The 15,730-nt window shown below is 41.7% G+C and overlaps 1 protein-coding gene across 5 annotated transcripts in view; it reads left to right on the plus strand.

The window, feature by feature from the left end:
- The first annotated feature begins 1,986 nt into the window (after positions 1-1,986).
- Positions 1,987-15,730, plus strand: part of RBBP6 (RB binding protein 6, ubiquitin ligase) — a 31,615-nt gene continuing 17,871 nt past the window's right edge. For 2 of the 5 annotated variants that reach the window (XM_040574339.1, XM_040574341.1), the window contains exons 1-4: positions 1,988-2,243; positions 9,712-9,811; positions 11,777-11,815; positions 12,486-12,522. In XM_040574339.1, coding sequence (XP_040430273.1) covers positions 2,078-2,243; positions 9,712-9,811; positions 11,777-11,815; positions 12,486-12,522 — 342 coding nt within the window. In that variant the 5' untranslated portion in view covers positions 1,988-2,077. Of the gene's footprint in view, positions 2,244-9,711; positions 9,812-11,776; positions 11,816-12,485; positions 12,523-15,730 lie in introns of all 5 variants that reach the window. The other 3 variants (XM_040574340.1, XM_040574342.1, XM_040574343.1) reach the window with 2 other exon arrangements.

The following is a 15,730-nucleotide window of genomic DNA, read 5'->3' on the forward strand; positions in this document are numbered from 1 at the left end:
CCTTATGTACTTTTTAAAGTTATAAATGAATAATTCTTCATCTGCTGCAACAACAAACCGATATGACACGAACATTTCTGCTGAGCGTGGTTAAACATCATTTAATAGGCATGTCAAACCCTTTGTGTAAGATGAATTTGTCTCAGTAACAGCACGGCAGCATCAGCACGTGAGGACCTGGTCTCGGAGCCGCTCCCGGGTGTAGCCAGAGGCACAGAGCCATCGGCTGTGGGGATACATCACCTTCTGCTGCATGAGCAGGCCCTACGGCAGGGCTTCATCAGGCATTGCATTCCTTTTGGGACACCTCACAGCAGCTGAGAAGGGCTGGGACTATGTGGTGCAACGTGCCGACCTGGCGCACACTCTGCTGATTCAAATTTGTTCCAGAGCTTGTGGAAGAGGTGAGTTTGGCCCAGCAGACCTTACCCAGGCCAGGCACCATCTGCCTTCAGCGGGCAGCAAAAACCCAAAGGGTAGCATAAACGCAGTGTCATGTGTGCTGTCTGATTCAACGTGAGTGGGACTATGCCTACAGCTGGTTCTCAATGTGTTTATATGAGAGGTGAGCCAGGGTACACAGGTCTGGTGCTTATGTGGAAGCTAGTTTAAAAAACCAGTAGTACGGATGTGCTGACATTCTTTCACGGAATTATTAAAACCTCAAACAATCGAGTGGAGACAGACTGTTTTATGCACAGCCTGCATAGGCTGCAGACCCCACATACTTCACAGCCCAGTCCCCTCGCACGCAGGTCCTTTTTCCCTGGAGTGCACGAAACTCCCGAATGTAATCTGTGGGGTTTAGATACCAAAAGATTCCTAGCCTAGCAGTTTAGATGAGAAATGTTTGTTTGTTTGCCTTTCCCAAGCCTGTTAGTCTTCCCTATTTTTACTTCAGAAATGTACCTGTTTTTAGGTTGGTTTGTTTCAGATGGCACTGCACCACCTGATACTCTAAAGTATCAGGTTTAAAGTATCAGGTATAAAGTTTATCTGCACAGACTTGGGTCCAGACGATTAGGAACAAACGCTTGTACAGTGAAGGATTGCACTTCGAAAGTTTGTCGCTGTTTAGTGATAAATGGGTTGGCTATTGAGCAGCACAGAACTATAAACAAATGGGTTTAATCATGACGTTAATAAAAATACGACATCCACAGGAAGGTGATTAATATCAATTGTGTAGTTTGATGTAATTTATTAGCAGGCAAATACCAGGGAAAGGAAAAAGGCGGGCGGGGGGCGCGAGGGACACGGCGCTCTGGGGGCTGGAGGGAGGTGACACGGGAGGGGGGGACACGGGGGGTGACACCGGGGGGTGGCTCCGTGAGGTGACACGGGGGGTGACACCGCGAGGCGGCTCCGTGAGGTGACACGGGAGCTGACGCCATCGCACACCGCACCCCCCCGGCCGCCAACGGCCGCTCCGCTGGGGGGCGCGCGCAGCCCTTCGGGGAGGGCGTGGCGGCGCCGCCCACGTGACGCGGACCGCGCGGCCGCTTTGTCATACTGCGCTGCGTCACGTGGGGTGGGCGCGGCGTGCCGTTGCGCACGCGCAGTGCGGCGCCCGCGGCGGCCCGTGCGGTTGGCGGCCGGGAAACCCCTCGGAGGAGCGCCGAGGCGGGGGCGCCGCAGCCGCCATAGCGACCGGGCCGGGCCGGGCCGGGCAGGGCCGGGGGGCGCCGCCGCGAGGGGCCGGGAGCGGAGCGGAGCGGGACCGGGCCGAGCCGAGCGGCCGGGAGGAGCCGGGGGCGCGTCGCCGCCGCCGCCGCGGCCCAGCTCGATCGCGAGGGCCGGAGTCGTCGCGGGGCGGGGGCGGGGGCCGGGGCCTGGCGGCGCCGCCGCCGCCATGGAGCGCTGAGGCCTCCGCCCGCCCAGCCCGGCCCAGGCCGCGCGGCCTGCCCATGGCGGAGCGGCGCGGCCCCTGAGCGCCGCCCGAGCCCAGCCTCCGCCGGCCGCCGCCGGCCCGCGCTGCCCGGCGCTGCGCTGCCCTGCCCCGCCTGGCCGCGGGGCCGCACCCGGTGCCGAGGCCGTGCCGCCGCCGGCCCGCAGCGGGCGCCGCCCGGCCCCAGCCATGTCGTGCGTGCACTACAAGTTCTCGTCCAAGCTCAACTATGACACGGTCACCTTCGACGGCCTCCACATCTCCCTGTGCGACCTCAAGCGCCAGATCATGGCCCGCGAGAAGCTGAAGGCGGCCGACTGCGACCTGCAGATCACCAACGCCCAGACCAAAGAAGGTGCGTGGGGCGCCGCGGCTCGGCCCGGCCCGGGGCTCGGCACGGAGCTCGGCACGGGGCTCGGCCCGGGGCCCGGCTGGCTCCTCGCGGCGCCGGGCGGGGGCCGGGGGGCGAGCGGAGCGCGGCGGGGCCCAGCTCGGCAGCCGCGGCCTGGATGGAGGCCGCAGCCCCGACGGCTCCGTGCTGGGCGAGGCGCGGGGGGACGCGCGGCTGGGGCGCCCGCGTAGCGCCCAAACAAGTTTTGGGGGCTTGGGGTCCTTCGAACTCTTCCAGCTCAAACGGTAAGGGAACGCGGGAGGGCAACTGCTCGTGGCAAATTTGCCAGATTTATTTGAAAATTGATGGAGAAAGCTGAAAGCGATAGGAATAGGACAGATGGGTAATGTATTTGAAGAAAAAAAAGTGGGTTTGGTGACTTCCGTATACTCCACCATATTGGAAAATCAGCTTTGTGGCTGTTGTGGAAACGGCTCGCTCCCAGTGTCTTCTGTTAAGAGTGTATCTGTGACCATCAGCTTCACAGACCCTTTAAAACCACTTCACCCACAAGCGTTCTCAGTATGTAAACTATACTTTGGAATTTCCTGTTAACGCAACCTGTTTTTTCACCAAAGACATTGTCATTCAAGTGCTATTGAGCATGGTGTCATCATTCGCTTGTAACTTTTTTTTTCCTGGTTCCACGTACTAACCATGTTAGGACGCTGGTGAAGGGTGATGGCACAGCACTTACAGAGAGCATAATAAGAAATTCTTGGAAATGTCATAAATTCTAATATGGTGCTCAATTGTCAGTGATGATAAAGCTTTTATATTGCCTAGTATGATACTTTAGTTTATAGTGGTGATCTGCCATCTTGATAAGTTTGGATGCGATTAAAGACTTTGGGATGTCACTTTTCAGAAATAAAAAGAATTCTGAAGTGTTTTCATTTCTCATACAGTAAACTCTTTTTTTCCTGTTCACCTTGTGGTTCTGTGACATTTTTACAGCAATCTTTTTTTTAAAATGTGTACTAGTTTTTTTCCTTCTCCTGTTTCACAGAGTAAAATTCAAATTGGGTAATATGTATGTACACTGCAGTAACTGTAACTTCAACCCTAGCCTTTAAAATGATTGGACTTAAAGCTCGCTGATTGTCTACAAATATTAAAAAATATATGTTTTCAGGAGGATGTCTGTAAAGGAACTTAACAGCACAATGTTCAGGGGCTCCTGATGGATTTTGTTGTGTTGCATGACACATAGGTAGATACATTTCAGAAGTCTTGATTTTTTTTTTTTTTTTATAGTAGTATTGAATAAAATTGTCAGAACCTTTTGAAAAATGTTTAATTTGTTTTAAGGGCTTTGCTACAGGAGGGTCTCTAAACTTTGTCCGCAGTCACTAATGTATTGTAAGTTTCACAAATACTAGCGGGCTGATTGGCCAGCTGTCTGAAGTCACAGTTGTAATAGCTGTAATAAACAGCCTTAAAACCAGAAAGTTGGATGGTAACACTGTGATGGAGCCCAATTACTACTGGGGGGGGGGGGTGCGAAGCCTGTTTAAAAAAAGTTTGTTTTCAAAGCCTTGTTCTCATGCATGCCAGAATCTGGGGAAGAAAAAGTATCTGCCTCAGTAGGTTACAATGTTAAGTGCAGTGTTGCCTAAAGATGGAGTTAAAGCATATCTCTTAAAGAGCATCACTCATTTCAAGGCAGTAAGATCCTCTTCTAGGTACCTTGTGTTGCTCTTAGACCGTTGTGATTTATTTTTTTTTAAATAAATTCTAAACTTGGTGTATTAGCAGCACAGATACTTACTGAAGTTCTTGTAAGGGTGATTTCCACTTTAAAAAAAAGAAAAAGGAAGTTGAAAATTTCATTTCTTACTAATTGGATGTAGATATTTAAACGCGTTGTTCAAAGATAAAGGAAAAATTAAATTGGACTTCTGCCTAAATGACATGTCTGGAATTCTTAAATATGGGTGTAAAGCACTGGTTTCTTACAACTTCTGTCTGTGTAGGAGTTCTGAGATGTTAAAATGATATTGGAGAGAACAAAGTGAAGCTTACGAATGGTCTACTTGTTCAGGTGTTTCAGAATACACTGACCTTTCAAAATGCAGTAACTGTCACTTCTCATAAGGGAATTCTAGTAATCAAAGGAATGCTAGTATAAGCTGAAAGTAAATAGGAACTTAAATATCAGTGGAAAAAATATGACCTGATGAACTCTTTCAGAGGCTGGGAAGGCAAAAGGGATGGTGGGGACCCATTTCAAAAAAAAAGGCCTGTTCTCAAGAATGAGTATTTAAACGTGACTCCTCTTCATTTGATCTGAATTTGATTACCGTCTTTCACAATAGATATTCTCACAACATCTGCATTTTTTGTGGAAAAACTGCAAACTTTAGAACTCTTGTTTCTTGAACAGGCTTTTTCTGCCCTAAAGCATTCTGACTCAAAAACACTTGGAGAAGGTATAAGGAAAGCATTCCTATCTGGCAGAATAAATTTAAAAAATGATTAACTCTGAACTGGTCATGGTGAGATGAATAGTTTTAAGGAAGAAGAGTGTTTTTAAAAGACTCTCTTGAACCGGGGACTTTCTTGAGTTCATTGTTGCAGCCTGCACTTGACAGCTTTAGTAATGCCCGATGTGATGTCTTAAAACTCATGCTAACTCCAAAATCACTTGGTCTCGCTGCTGAGGTGTCTACTGAAAGGTCAACAATATGCAAATTTAGCACATTAGATAAGACATTTAAGCAATTTTTAAACCTCGTCCTTCACCGTACAAGTTTACATTGCAGTGCTAGTATCAGGGGTTGCTTTGGTTACACCTCAGTGCAATTAATTCTTGGGCTGCCACGCAGTGTTATTATGCAGAGCCTTCAGAAAAGATGTGGAGTTCCCGGTTTCCCTGCTGAAGCTGAGTGTAAGTCATGTACCTGTTCAAAAGCTGTTGTGGAGCTCGGGTGCAGTGCCGGTCTGGGAGTCAGCTGCTTGAACTCTGTCACCAGCAGGTTTGGGATCCATCCTCCTTGGGAGTGTGGAGTCAGCTAGATTATTGTCCCTTTGCCAAGCGCTTAAGGCAGGCTCAGTTTGGTCGATCTTCACCTTGTCTCCGGCGTTGCTTCCGCTTCCACCAGTCACAGGCTGAAGTGGCACGTGATGCCACTAAGGCATTAAGGCTTCAGACAGTCAGTGTGGTCAGATTAATGACTCAAAGTTTGTTAGATTTTTGTCAGCTCTTCCTTTCAAGACCATAATGACACAAACGAAAGATCTGTGAGCCATTTGGGCAACTGAACTAGCTAATTCAGGAAACGATGGTGTGCCAGTGGTAGCTGAGATCGTGGATACCTATGTTGGTGGAAGCTAAAAACCTAGAAATAGTAGTCCGCCCCATCAGTAAGGGTGTTCTGAGGCAGTGCTTTCAGTGCCAGCTGCAGAGCTCATTTTGCTTGCTGCAAAGTGTGCAAATGAGCGTTGATAAGAACAGAGTTAAAAAAATGAGGTGAGGGAACATATTTTAAGTGCTAGGGAGAAAAGGCATTCTTGGGAGTTGCACTGTTTTCTGGTAGAGACGATCTTGAATGTTGCTGGTGGTCATCATCTTTTACTCTTCAAATCCTTCCACCGATAGTATATTGTCTCACTATTAAGCAAAGCTTAGATGCCTAGCAAAGGTGGTTTCACCTATAGGGTTGCTTTCTAATGATGTTTTTGAAGAGCACGTGTACTTTATCCAGGTGAAAATACTTCTCTACGTAGTGCTCAAAAGATGCTCTCTGCAGTCCTGCCAGACTCAACATGGTGGATTAAAACAGGCCATAAAACCCAGAACGAACTTTTTAGAGTAACTCGTTCGTAGTATACATTTGATGCAAATTAGTAAAATCATCAGATTTTCAGGTTTTTATACTATTTTTGCAGGAAGGTCGCAGACATGCAGGTTTTGAATTGAGATTTCTACATAGGTATGAGGCAGCAAATCAGTTATATTTTTTTTAACTTGTTTGCCTCCATTCCTTGAAACTTTTCTTTCCCTTGTCTCTTTCAAGTATACTGTCTTCTTATAAAAGATACAGCAGTTTTTACACTGTTACGCCTGTTCTGCTTAATGTAACATCCATTTTTTCCTTCGTTTTTGCAAGCTTTCTGTACTAATCGAATCCATATTTTTAATCACAGGTCAGGCTGACGAAAGCCCAGTAGCCAGTTACTGGCTGGCACCATCAGTAGAACAAGTTTTGTACCGTGAGGGAATAGCAATCAACAGAACGGTCACCTCCTGCTTTGCTGAACGCTTCTGCTCGAGCTCTGCTTGGACAAGTGTGAAAAGTGGCCTTGTTGAGTGTGATCTCACCGCTCGTTTTGCAGATGTCCCGTCACGTGGGGCGGCAGGGTCTGCAGAGTGACACTATTTTGCAGATCCTGGGAGTTGCCAAGTCCCTGCTAGGGGATATTGCTGCCCATGGGGAACAAGCTTCTGCTGGGAGATGCCAGTTTAGTCTTAGAGCTGTTAGACTAAGCTGGCCTCTGTTAAATTCAAATTAGGCAAACAAGTTTCCAGAGACTTTGAGAATAGCTCTTCAGCTTTAGCCCTCGTCCGATTTTAAAAGAAATTAAGTTTTTACTTTGCATTGTTTTACTTCACTTTTATTAAAATTTCATCACCAAAACGCATTCAAATAGTTAAGACAAAGGAAAAATAAAGGTACTGAAGCCAACTGGAATGGGGTCCTCTCACAGAAGTAACTCAGCTACTCACTCTCCTGGATGTGATCACTCTTCCACAAATTCTCTGTCACAAGCAAATTGGATAATTTTAATTACTAAATACCAATAAGTGTCCTATACAAATAAAGTCTTTCCTTCATGAGGAATTATTGCTCTTCTGTTGATCAGTTTAAATATGTAATAAAAGCACAGATGAACATTTAAAGTAAATTCATTCTTACATCATTTTGTTCCTGGCTGGCTGGAGCTTTCTTCAATGCGCACTTAACATACAGACTGAAAGCAAGGAAATTTATGTATGCACACGAGGATAGCTTATTCAGAAGGCAAATGTTAATGCATCTCTTCTAAGGGTCAATAGATTTTCACAAAATACTAAAAGAGGACTTCTTCATCTGTACCATAGATGTTTTATGCTTGTTTGAATTGGCCTGTCTGCAAGCTTGTTTAATTTGTGGATAAATCCCTTGGCTATAGGAGACAATAGTTTACAGTCAGAGCAGACTTATAGTGGGAACAGAAACGAAGCATATTTTCACTGTTAAGGAAGAACAGACATTTTAAAAAATGCACAAGTTTTCTAATAAAAGCATAAGTTCTCAAAGGAGAAATGTGTCTTTTTGGAATAGTTATGGCTGTCATAATCTGGTATGAAAGTGCAAAAATTTTACTGTTTTTTACTTGTGAGCCTGAGAATGGTGGATAAAAACTTCAAAAACAGCTCCTCATAATATTCCTTGTCTATAGATGTGTCATGCACAAACAGAACAGTATCTTTCCTGTTTCTTTCAGCTGATGTCCAGGCAGATGCAGCTGGGCTAGTCAGCTGTTCTCATGTTTACAGTGTAGGAGAGGTGCCAGTTGTAACCTTCTGCAGAACTTCCAAATTCTGCATGTGGCACAGGCGTAGCAAACCCTGATGTTCTTGTGGAGCCGCTGTTGCTTATCCCAGAGCTCTGACGTCTCCATCCAGGGGCTTGTTTTCTAGACCAGCAACAATGCAGTACGTGACGTCATTCAGCGGGTAGAAACAGCTACTTTGGGAACTGCAGCTCACCAGATCTCTCAGTTGCTTATCTAGGTCTCAGTATTCCTTGAACGTCTCCAAAAAGTCCTATTTCAGGCCTTTCTTGACTGCTAGCTTTGTAATGGTTAGATTTTCCTTTTGAGAAGAGCTCTAGGAGTTGTTTCAGGATATATGACTTCTATAAAAGCTCCTGTTTGCATGGATTTCATTAGGAACTGTTTGCTCACACAGTTCTAAACTGCTGTGAAGTTCAGAGGAAGTCTGCTCTTTGGTTCCCTTGGGGAAGATCAGGAATTAGTTTCAGCTAAAAGATTTCTCAGTTTTCTGTAGAAGCATTTTGTCATCTGGAAATAGAAGTAACATTTTGATTTCAGTGTTGAAATGATTCTCTGGTAGGTGTGTTTCAGTCTAAAGGAGACTTGTCTCTAGGAAAAACATTCTGAAAAATGGAGCATAAATTATGAAATATTCTTATTTTATGTTTGATCACTGGGAAAATCACCCTGACAGTGCGTGACTAGATACATGGTGTCTTTGATTTTCACACCAAGGTTCTGATTCGGTCTGCAAAGGTAAGGGCTTTTAGTATTTAAAATTGTAGGTAGGTTATAGGGATTGGCTGCTGATAGTGCTTCAAAAGGGGTATATCTGACTTGTGTAAGTACAATAGAAGAGCCATTCTAATAGAGAGATCTGCGTGTTTCAAGCTCACTCGGTGTCTCGGGTAGTTGGGGGGCCATCCTATGTAAAAGGTCAAAAGGTTTTCTCCTTTTCAAAAGAGCAATATGATGTGAACCAAGGTAAAGCATGGATAGCTTCAGGCACGCTGTTTTCTAAAAGCTTTTTGAAATCTGCCTTTGTAAGCAATTTTGAGTTATTTTGCTCTGCAAAAAGTGACTGGAAAGATTTCGCCCCTTTGTAGTTAATTCTAGCCAGGTAATTAGCTTAAGAGGAGACGTACTACTTTCATTTGAGCCAATTCTGGCCTGTTTGTGAAAGCAAGCGAAAAAAAAACCACGAAGATAGTGTGAGAAAGTTTCTAGCAATGCCAGTTTAGTTTCCACTTAAATTTAAAGCCCCGAGTAGCTGAAAAGCCTGGTGGCTGTTGATTAATTAAGCTCCAAGAAATGGACAGAGTTGGCAGGTTCTCTTCTCCTGTGTTCTGTCTCAACCACTAGCAGCAGAAGTGAATTGGGTTTAGTTATCAACTATGAAAGCAATGGCTGAAAGTTTTCAAGCTTTAGTTAAGTCCCTGTGCCGTTACAGGGCAAGCTAATTGGGCTTAAGAATTTGGTTTATGATTGTGCTGTGGTTTCTTTTTCTCCAAAACTCTGCTGGTGTTACAGCCTAATAGAAGTAAAAGCAATTTAATCAAGAACAGGAAAGAACCTCATGCAGTAGCAGGGACTCCCCTTAAGAGACCTTTGAGACCATTTTCCTGTTGGCATTCAGACTAGTTTAAAAACAAACAAACAAACAAAAAAAAAAAGCACAAAACCCATGATCTTGCTGCTTATATTTGATTATAAATGTAAAGACATTTTTAGAAGCAGACTGTTACTTCAAGACAATGAAAGTACATTGTTACATGTAAAATTCCACTTTTATATCTGTAAAAGGGTGCTCAGAAGTGCTGTCTAATTACATATTAATATGCATTCTTATTGCTAATCTTTTTCTGTGTTTGTGGTGTGTTTTTTTTTTTAGAATACACAGACGATAATGCCCTGATTCCTAAGAACTCGTCAGTAATTGTTAGAAGAATCCCTATTGGAGGAGTTAAAGCTACCAGCAAAACATACGTTATGTAAGTATCCATAAAGCATTGCATTCTTTGTGAGGGTTTTCTTAACTTACTTTTTGATTGATCTTAGTTTGTGAGAGGCATTCAGATTGTATATTTCTTGTAAAAGGTGCTGTTAGTTTTTGTTGTAATGGAGTAGATTTTCATATATCTGTCCCAAAATAGGCTAATATTTTTAGACCTACTAGGGCATTGGGTTTGAACTCCAGCAGTGGTAACTTTCAACACCCATTCTATTGGCTTTTTAGGGGGGAGGTCATTTTCTGAGACCTGAGATCTGAATGGGTTTACATCCCGTTTCCTCTACAACAGGAGATCCCTTATTATATATATTGCTCTTCTTTATTTTACAGTTGACACAAATATGCATGGTGCTGTAAATTTATAACTTGTTCCCATCTCAGTAGAGTCTGCTTCTCAGTGTGTGACTTTCTTGCATTTTTGTTTTTGGGATGTGGCAGGTATTCTTATGGCCCAAACCTGCTATTTTTGCATACTAGCAATAGAGGAAGGAGCAAGGGTTGCCATTTGGTGAGCCATGCAAACAAGAAGTCTCATACATAAGTGAATTTTGTTAGCTTCCTAAAGACAATGGTTGTTTAAGGCAAGGGAAAAAAAAAGAACAATGTCCTTAAGTTTATTGCCTTTTGTGTCTGTACTGTGAAGGCATAGCTAAAGCTTGCCTTACTTGAAACTCAGTAAGTGGTTCAGCATGCTACCGTTACTAGTTATCTTTCTGTTTCACCCTAAGCTGGTATCTGTGCTCCAGGTTTTCACCTGTATTCCTAGCATTCATGAAGAACAGAGAATCACATGTATTGATTAAAATTAGGCGTTCAAACGCATTCCTGACTACAGGGTTAGTGCTGTCGTTCATTTATTTGTACAATCCAGTTCTGCATCAGCCACATTAGTATTGTTCGAATGGCTGTCTTTTCCAACCTCCTTAAAGATATGCCCCTCCACCGCAACTGGTAAATGTTATTGGTTTGTGGTTTTGCTATGCCTTTTTAATGTTGGTTCTCAGTAAGTAAGGTGTACTGATGAGTGACGGTATGTCTCTAACAAACAGTCCAGCAGCATCCTGGTACCCATGAAGCATTTGCATGCAAAAAAGTTGAATTTGTATGGCTCTGCACATGAACTTAAGCACATTGCTGCTGTAAGTAGCTGTAGTGCTTTCAGGTTCTACCTAGCAATTCTAGACCCCATATTTTTGTACTTATAAGCATTGCCTTATCTTAGGGCGTAATTTAAGTACGTATGCTTAGTGCTGTCTTGTCAGTGCATCCTTCATCTCTGGTTGGATGGCACCCTCTCCTGGTATTGTAATGCAGTTGTAAAATTAGAGGATAGATGCTGCTAGCATCAAAGATCAATTAAATACCTGTATGTGGGGATAAAGAATTGCACTGCTGTTCTAATGTTGAAAATTAACCAGGCAGATGAGCTTTGTCCCTAGCTGGAAATATTACAGAAACAAGTGATGGAGTAGTTAATGTTTAGGAATTATGAGTGTATGCTGCAACGGTGGAGAGGCCTCCAAAAATGTGTTAACTCCTCTTGTAGTATGTTCCTCAAGGTAAACATATGAAGAAACCATTGTGTGGTAATCTAAATATTTCCTTATACTTCCTCATCTTCAGGGAGTATGTGGCTCTAACTGTGAGCCTAGTGGTTTTCTAGCAGTGGCAGGAAACACGAGCCTTTCAATTTGTACATAAATTCCACAGCAGCCTTTAATTGCCTCTGCTCATGGGACACTTTGGATGATGTATGAATTGTTTGTTAACTATATTAGTGGTTGCATGCCTGATTCATAAGTAGCATGCAGATACAGATCAATCAGTATGTGGAATCTCGGCAAGTTTTCAAATGTACTAAAGAAATAGTTCCTAAAATATTGTAGCATTTTCAAGATTATTTTAAAGCAAATTATGGCAATTAAGACCTTTTTTTTTGTCACAGGACTCCTAAATCGCACAAAATCCTAGAAACTGCTTTCAGGTGACATTTCTACTACTATTTTTAGTCAATGTAGCATATGTAACACGTTTAATATTTTGGCACTTTCATGGCTAAATATAGTAGATATCTGAACACAGTGCTTGGGCTTCCACAAAGAAACACAGCTCTAAAGACTATGCTGCTGTCATTTTTATTTTATTCCTTCCTTTATCAGATGACTGTTTTTTTGTTTTGTTTTGTTATCCAACTTGAATAAACTTGTACTTCAGAGTGTCTAGACTATCACTGTTCTTTCTTAGAAATTAAAGTATTGTATCTGGTGCCTAATTGTAATGCTAAGGATATACAGATTGGCTAAAGCTAGCTTCATGCTTAGAACATTGATTAAGAACACAAAACTGTAGTACAGACTTCGTATTTTTGCTCCTGATACAGCAGAGACAAAATACCTGAGGACTTGTGCTTGCACTGTTGTGTTCTGTATCTGTAAATCTTAAAATAATATTTAACAAAGTAGAAATGAGATTGTTTTTAGTTGCACTGAATGTACCGAGGGAGAACAGTTTATGTATGTGAATAAATTTCTACATTCATTAGACTACCAGAACATAATGTTTCGATGCTCAGGTTTTATAACCTGTTTTCACTGCTATATGTTGGATACAAGTGCTTTCTATTAAATTCTGATCACCTTTATTTCTTCTTTTAGAAGTCGAACTGAACCAGTGAGTGGAACATCAAAAGCAGTATGTAAAAACACAATCTCACACTTTTTTCTACACACTGCACTTAATTATAAACAATGTAGCCTTGCATTAATTTTCCAAGTATTAACTTAATATATTTTCAGCAAAACATAGTATATGTTGTAAATACAATGTATTTGATTCAGCACAGTAAAAACTGAGTAATGCCATCATTTGCACAGTTCTAATGTGAATTTTGGTATTTGTGCCTAGTAATGCATTGTATTTCATATTGAATATGCTAGAATATTTCCTGTATGACTTTGTGTTGTACAGATACTGTATGATCATTTTTAGATCATGTAGGTTTGAGGTTTGCACAATTGAACATGGTGCCATGTTCTACATCTGTCTGTCTATAGCTAGTAATATGTATGTTTGTATAGGTTGTTGTGTGCTTTTTGTTTCTTGCAATAAAAATGTTTGGAGTGTATTTTTTGCCATTTTCACATTGTATCACTTAGCTTTTGTTTTTAAATACTTTTTTGCCTAATGGTTTTTGAAAATGTTATCAAAAACCACTGAGAAACCATTATTGTTAAACTCGGTATTGTTTCTTATTTCTGACTTGGGGGTTCAAACAAATACCAAAACCAGCATGTCCCATACAATTTCTGAGGACATTTCTGTGCAGCTAAATAATTCCTTTTTGTGTCCTTAAATACTCAAGTATTTACTCCTAAAACTGAAATTGAAGTGATATTGTTTGGGCCCCTCAGAGTACATAAATGTCTTGAAAAGATGTGAAGACATGAATTTGAATATCATTGCTACACAAAGTGGTATTCTAAAGTTCTGTGTTTGGTCTTTTTGCTTTATCTAATGAAACAGTTTAGTTTAATAGTTTGACTGCAAGCGGAAATATCTAAAACCTGGTATAAAAATTTGGCACAAGGTTAGAGCCTGGTGCATTTGTGGATAAAGTCCATGTCATCTTTCTTAACTTTCATCTGCAGTATATTTTTGGATCTGGGTGGCTTCAGGGTTGGATGCTGCTTTAATTTCCCAAAGGTTAAGCCTCCCTTTAGTATACCACCATTTTGAATTTCCATTTGGAAAAGGGGGCAGCATTTTTCTTCAGGCTTGAAAACACGCTGTTACTCTGCTGCTAAAATATAGATAAGTACATGAGGAAATACTTGATTGGTAATGGTCTTAGATACTGATTTGTCACTTGGGTCAAATATTATGTATAACTACGGATTTCAAAATAGTTCTTACAGTATAAAAATTACTACTCGGTGTTTTTTATTTTTCATCTTTATTTTAAGTATAACTGCTTTTTCTTCACTAGAATGGTGTGAGGCATTACACTAACCCTGGATCATTGGATCTGATCACTCATTAAGCTGTTAGGATAACTTAATCTAGAAATTCATGAACTCTGTGTCTGCGTTCTGTGAAGAATGCAGCCTCTGGTTCCCATGGAGTGGTGTGCAATCAACCTCAGATGAAAACCTTTTTAAATGTAGGTCTGAAAAGACTTAAATCTGAATCTGACATCCGTAATTCTATCACCGATTGGTTCGAATTCCTTTTTCGACATGAATGCCTCCCATTGTGAGTTCAAGTTAGTTTAACTGGCCCAGTGACCCTAGTAGTTAATGTAATGCATTTGTGTAAACCACGTTTATAGTATTTGATCTAATTCAGATGGGTTTTTATTTCTTGAAAACAGTTATTTTCCTTTTTGTTTACTAGCATGTGTATAAACACAAATCACATGTTCATAAATAAAGTTAACATTCTTTTAGCCTTGTGTGTTCCCTGGCATGTCTGTATTACATTTTTAAGTAGCATCTGACCATAAGCTAACATAGACGTCTCAAAAAATAAAAAAGAAAGAAAGAAAAAAATGGGAAAGAAGTATCTGGAGTGGTGGGGGGAAGACTTAGTGTTAGTTAGAACAGGTTAAAGTAAATGAAAGAGAAAGGAAAAATATTCCCCTCTTGTTTGCTCTGACTACCTGATTTGGGCTGTGGGTAGGCATAGGGAGGGTGGAAGCGTCCTTGGAACTCTCTCTTTACAAGTCTTACATATGTATGGAGATGGATGGGTACTTAGATACGAAAATTAAAGATTACTGTAAAAACACTGCAGTGTCAGGCACTTCTAGTGTTGGAAGCACAGTGAGATTTGCTTTTAAAGCCAGCTCAGATCTTGGCCTAAAGTTTTTGTTTGTTTTTAAATATATGTATTTCTGTATGTATTTCAAAGTAGAGACAGAATCTTAGTGTGGTAGGAATAAATTACTGGAAAGCTCACCAATTACTGTTAAACAGTAAAGCATAAGCAGCAAAGTTAAAGTGAGTAAGAAAAACAAAAAGGATGCACAAAAGCTTATGGCTTGAACATTTTTTCACTGTGTTGCTGTTTTATGTTAGCTGTTATTTTATGCTTCCAAATTTGTAGTGGTGTCATGCTGTTATTACAGCCAATCAAGGAAGTGGATCCTTTTTGTTTTAGCATTAGTATTTCAACAACTGCAAGCATCTCTGTTTATCCTTAGAGTCTGCATAAACACACAGTTGTGTCCCTTGTTTCAGTGCCATTGAATGCAACTGCGATCCTTTCTGGCAGGATTTTCAGTTTAGCTAAGATCTCGGGTTTTAGGAAACCACTATAATTTGGATATACCACACTAGCAGCAAAACTAGCCTTTTCCCTATTTTCTGTCCCAGTTTCTGCTTGCTGTTTTTTAGCTTCTGTTTAGTCTTCTGTATGAAATGAGAGTTAATACATTTGGCTCTCAGTTCTGTTTTCTTTCTCTGATTCTTCTGCAGTATTATCTTAGGGCTGTGTACTAGATTCATGGAGATTTTGTTTCTGCTTCACTAATTTGAGGGACTGGCAGGAACTACTTCAATGGAAATGTAAAGATTAAAAAAAAAAAAAGAATGAAAAGAATGCAGGATTGTTGGAAGATGGCCATTGGGCACACTTACTCAATAGTGCATTGTCTGTCTGCTGCTTTTGGTACCAGTTTGGTAGAAATGAGTGCCATCATCTCCTTTAAGAAATTAGACTGTTGCCTGCAGGCTGAACAATACTGTTTCCTAATAAAATATAAACACTAATTAACATTTTATTAATCGTTTTGTTTCAGTAACTGGTCAATACTAGACTGTTTAATATCTCATTAGATTGCTAGGCTCCAATAGATAACTTCCCTAATATTTTAGTTGCCTCTGAAAACACACAAAATGGT

Source organism: Cygnus olor, chromosome 15 (genome assembly GCF_009769625.2).
Source record: "Cygnus olor isolate bCygOlo1 chromosome 15, bCygOlo1.pri.v2, whole genome shotgun sequence".
NCBI lineage: Eukaryota > Metazoa > Chordata > Aves > Anseriformes > Anatidae > Cygnus > Cygnus olor.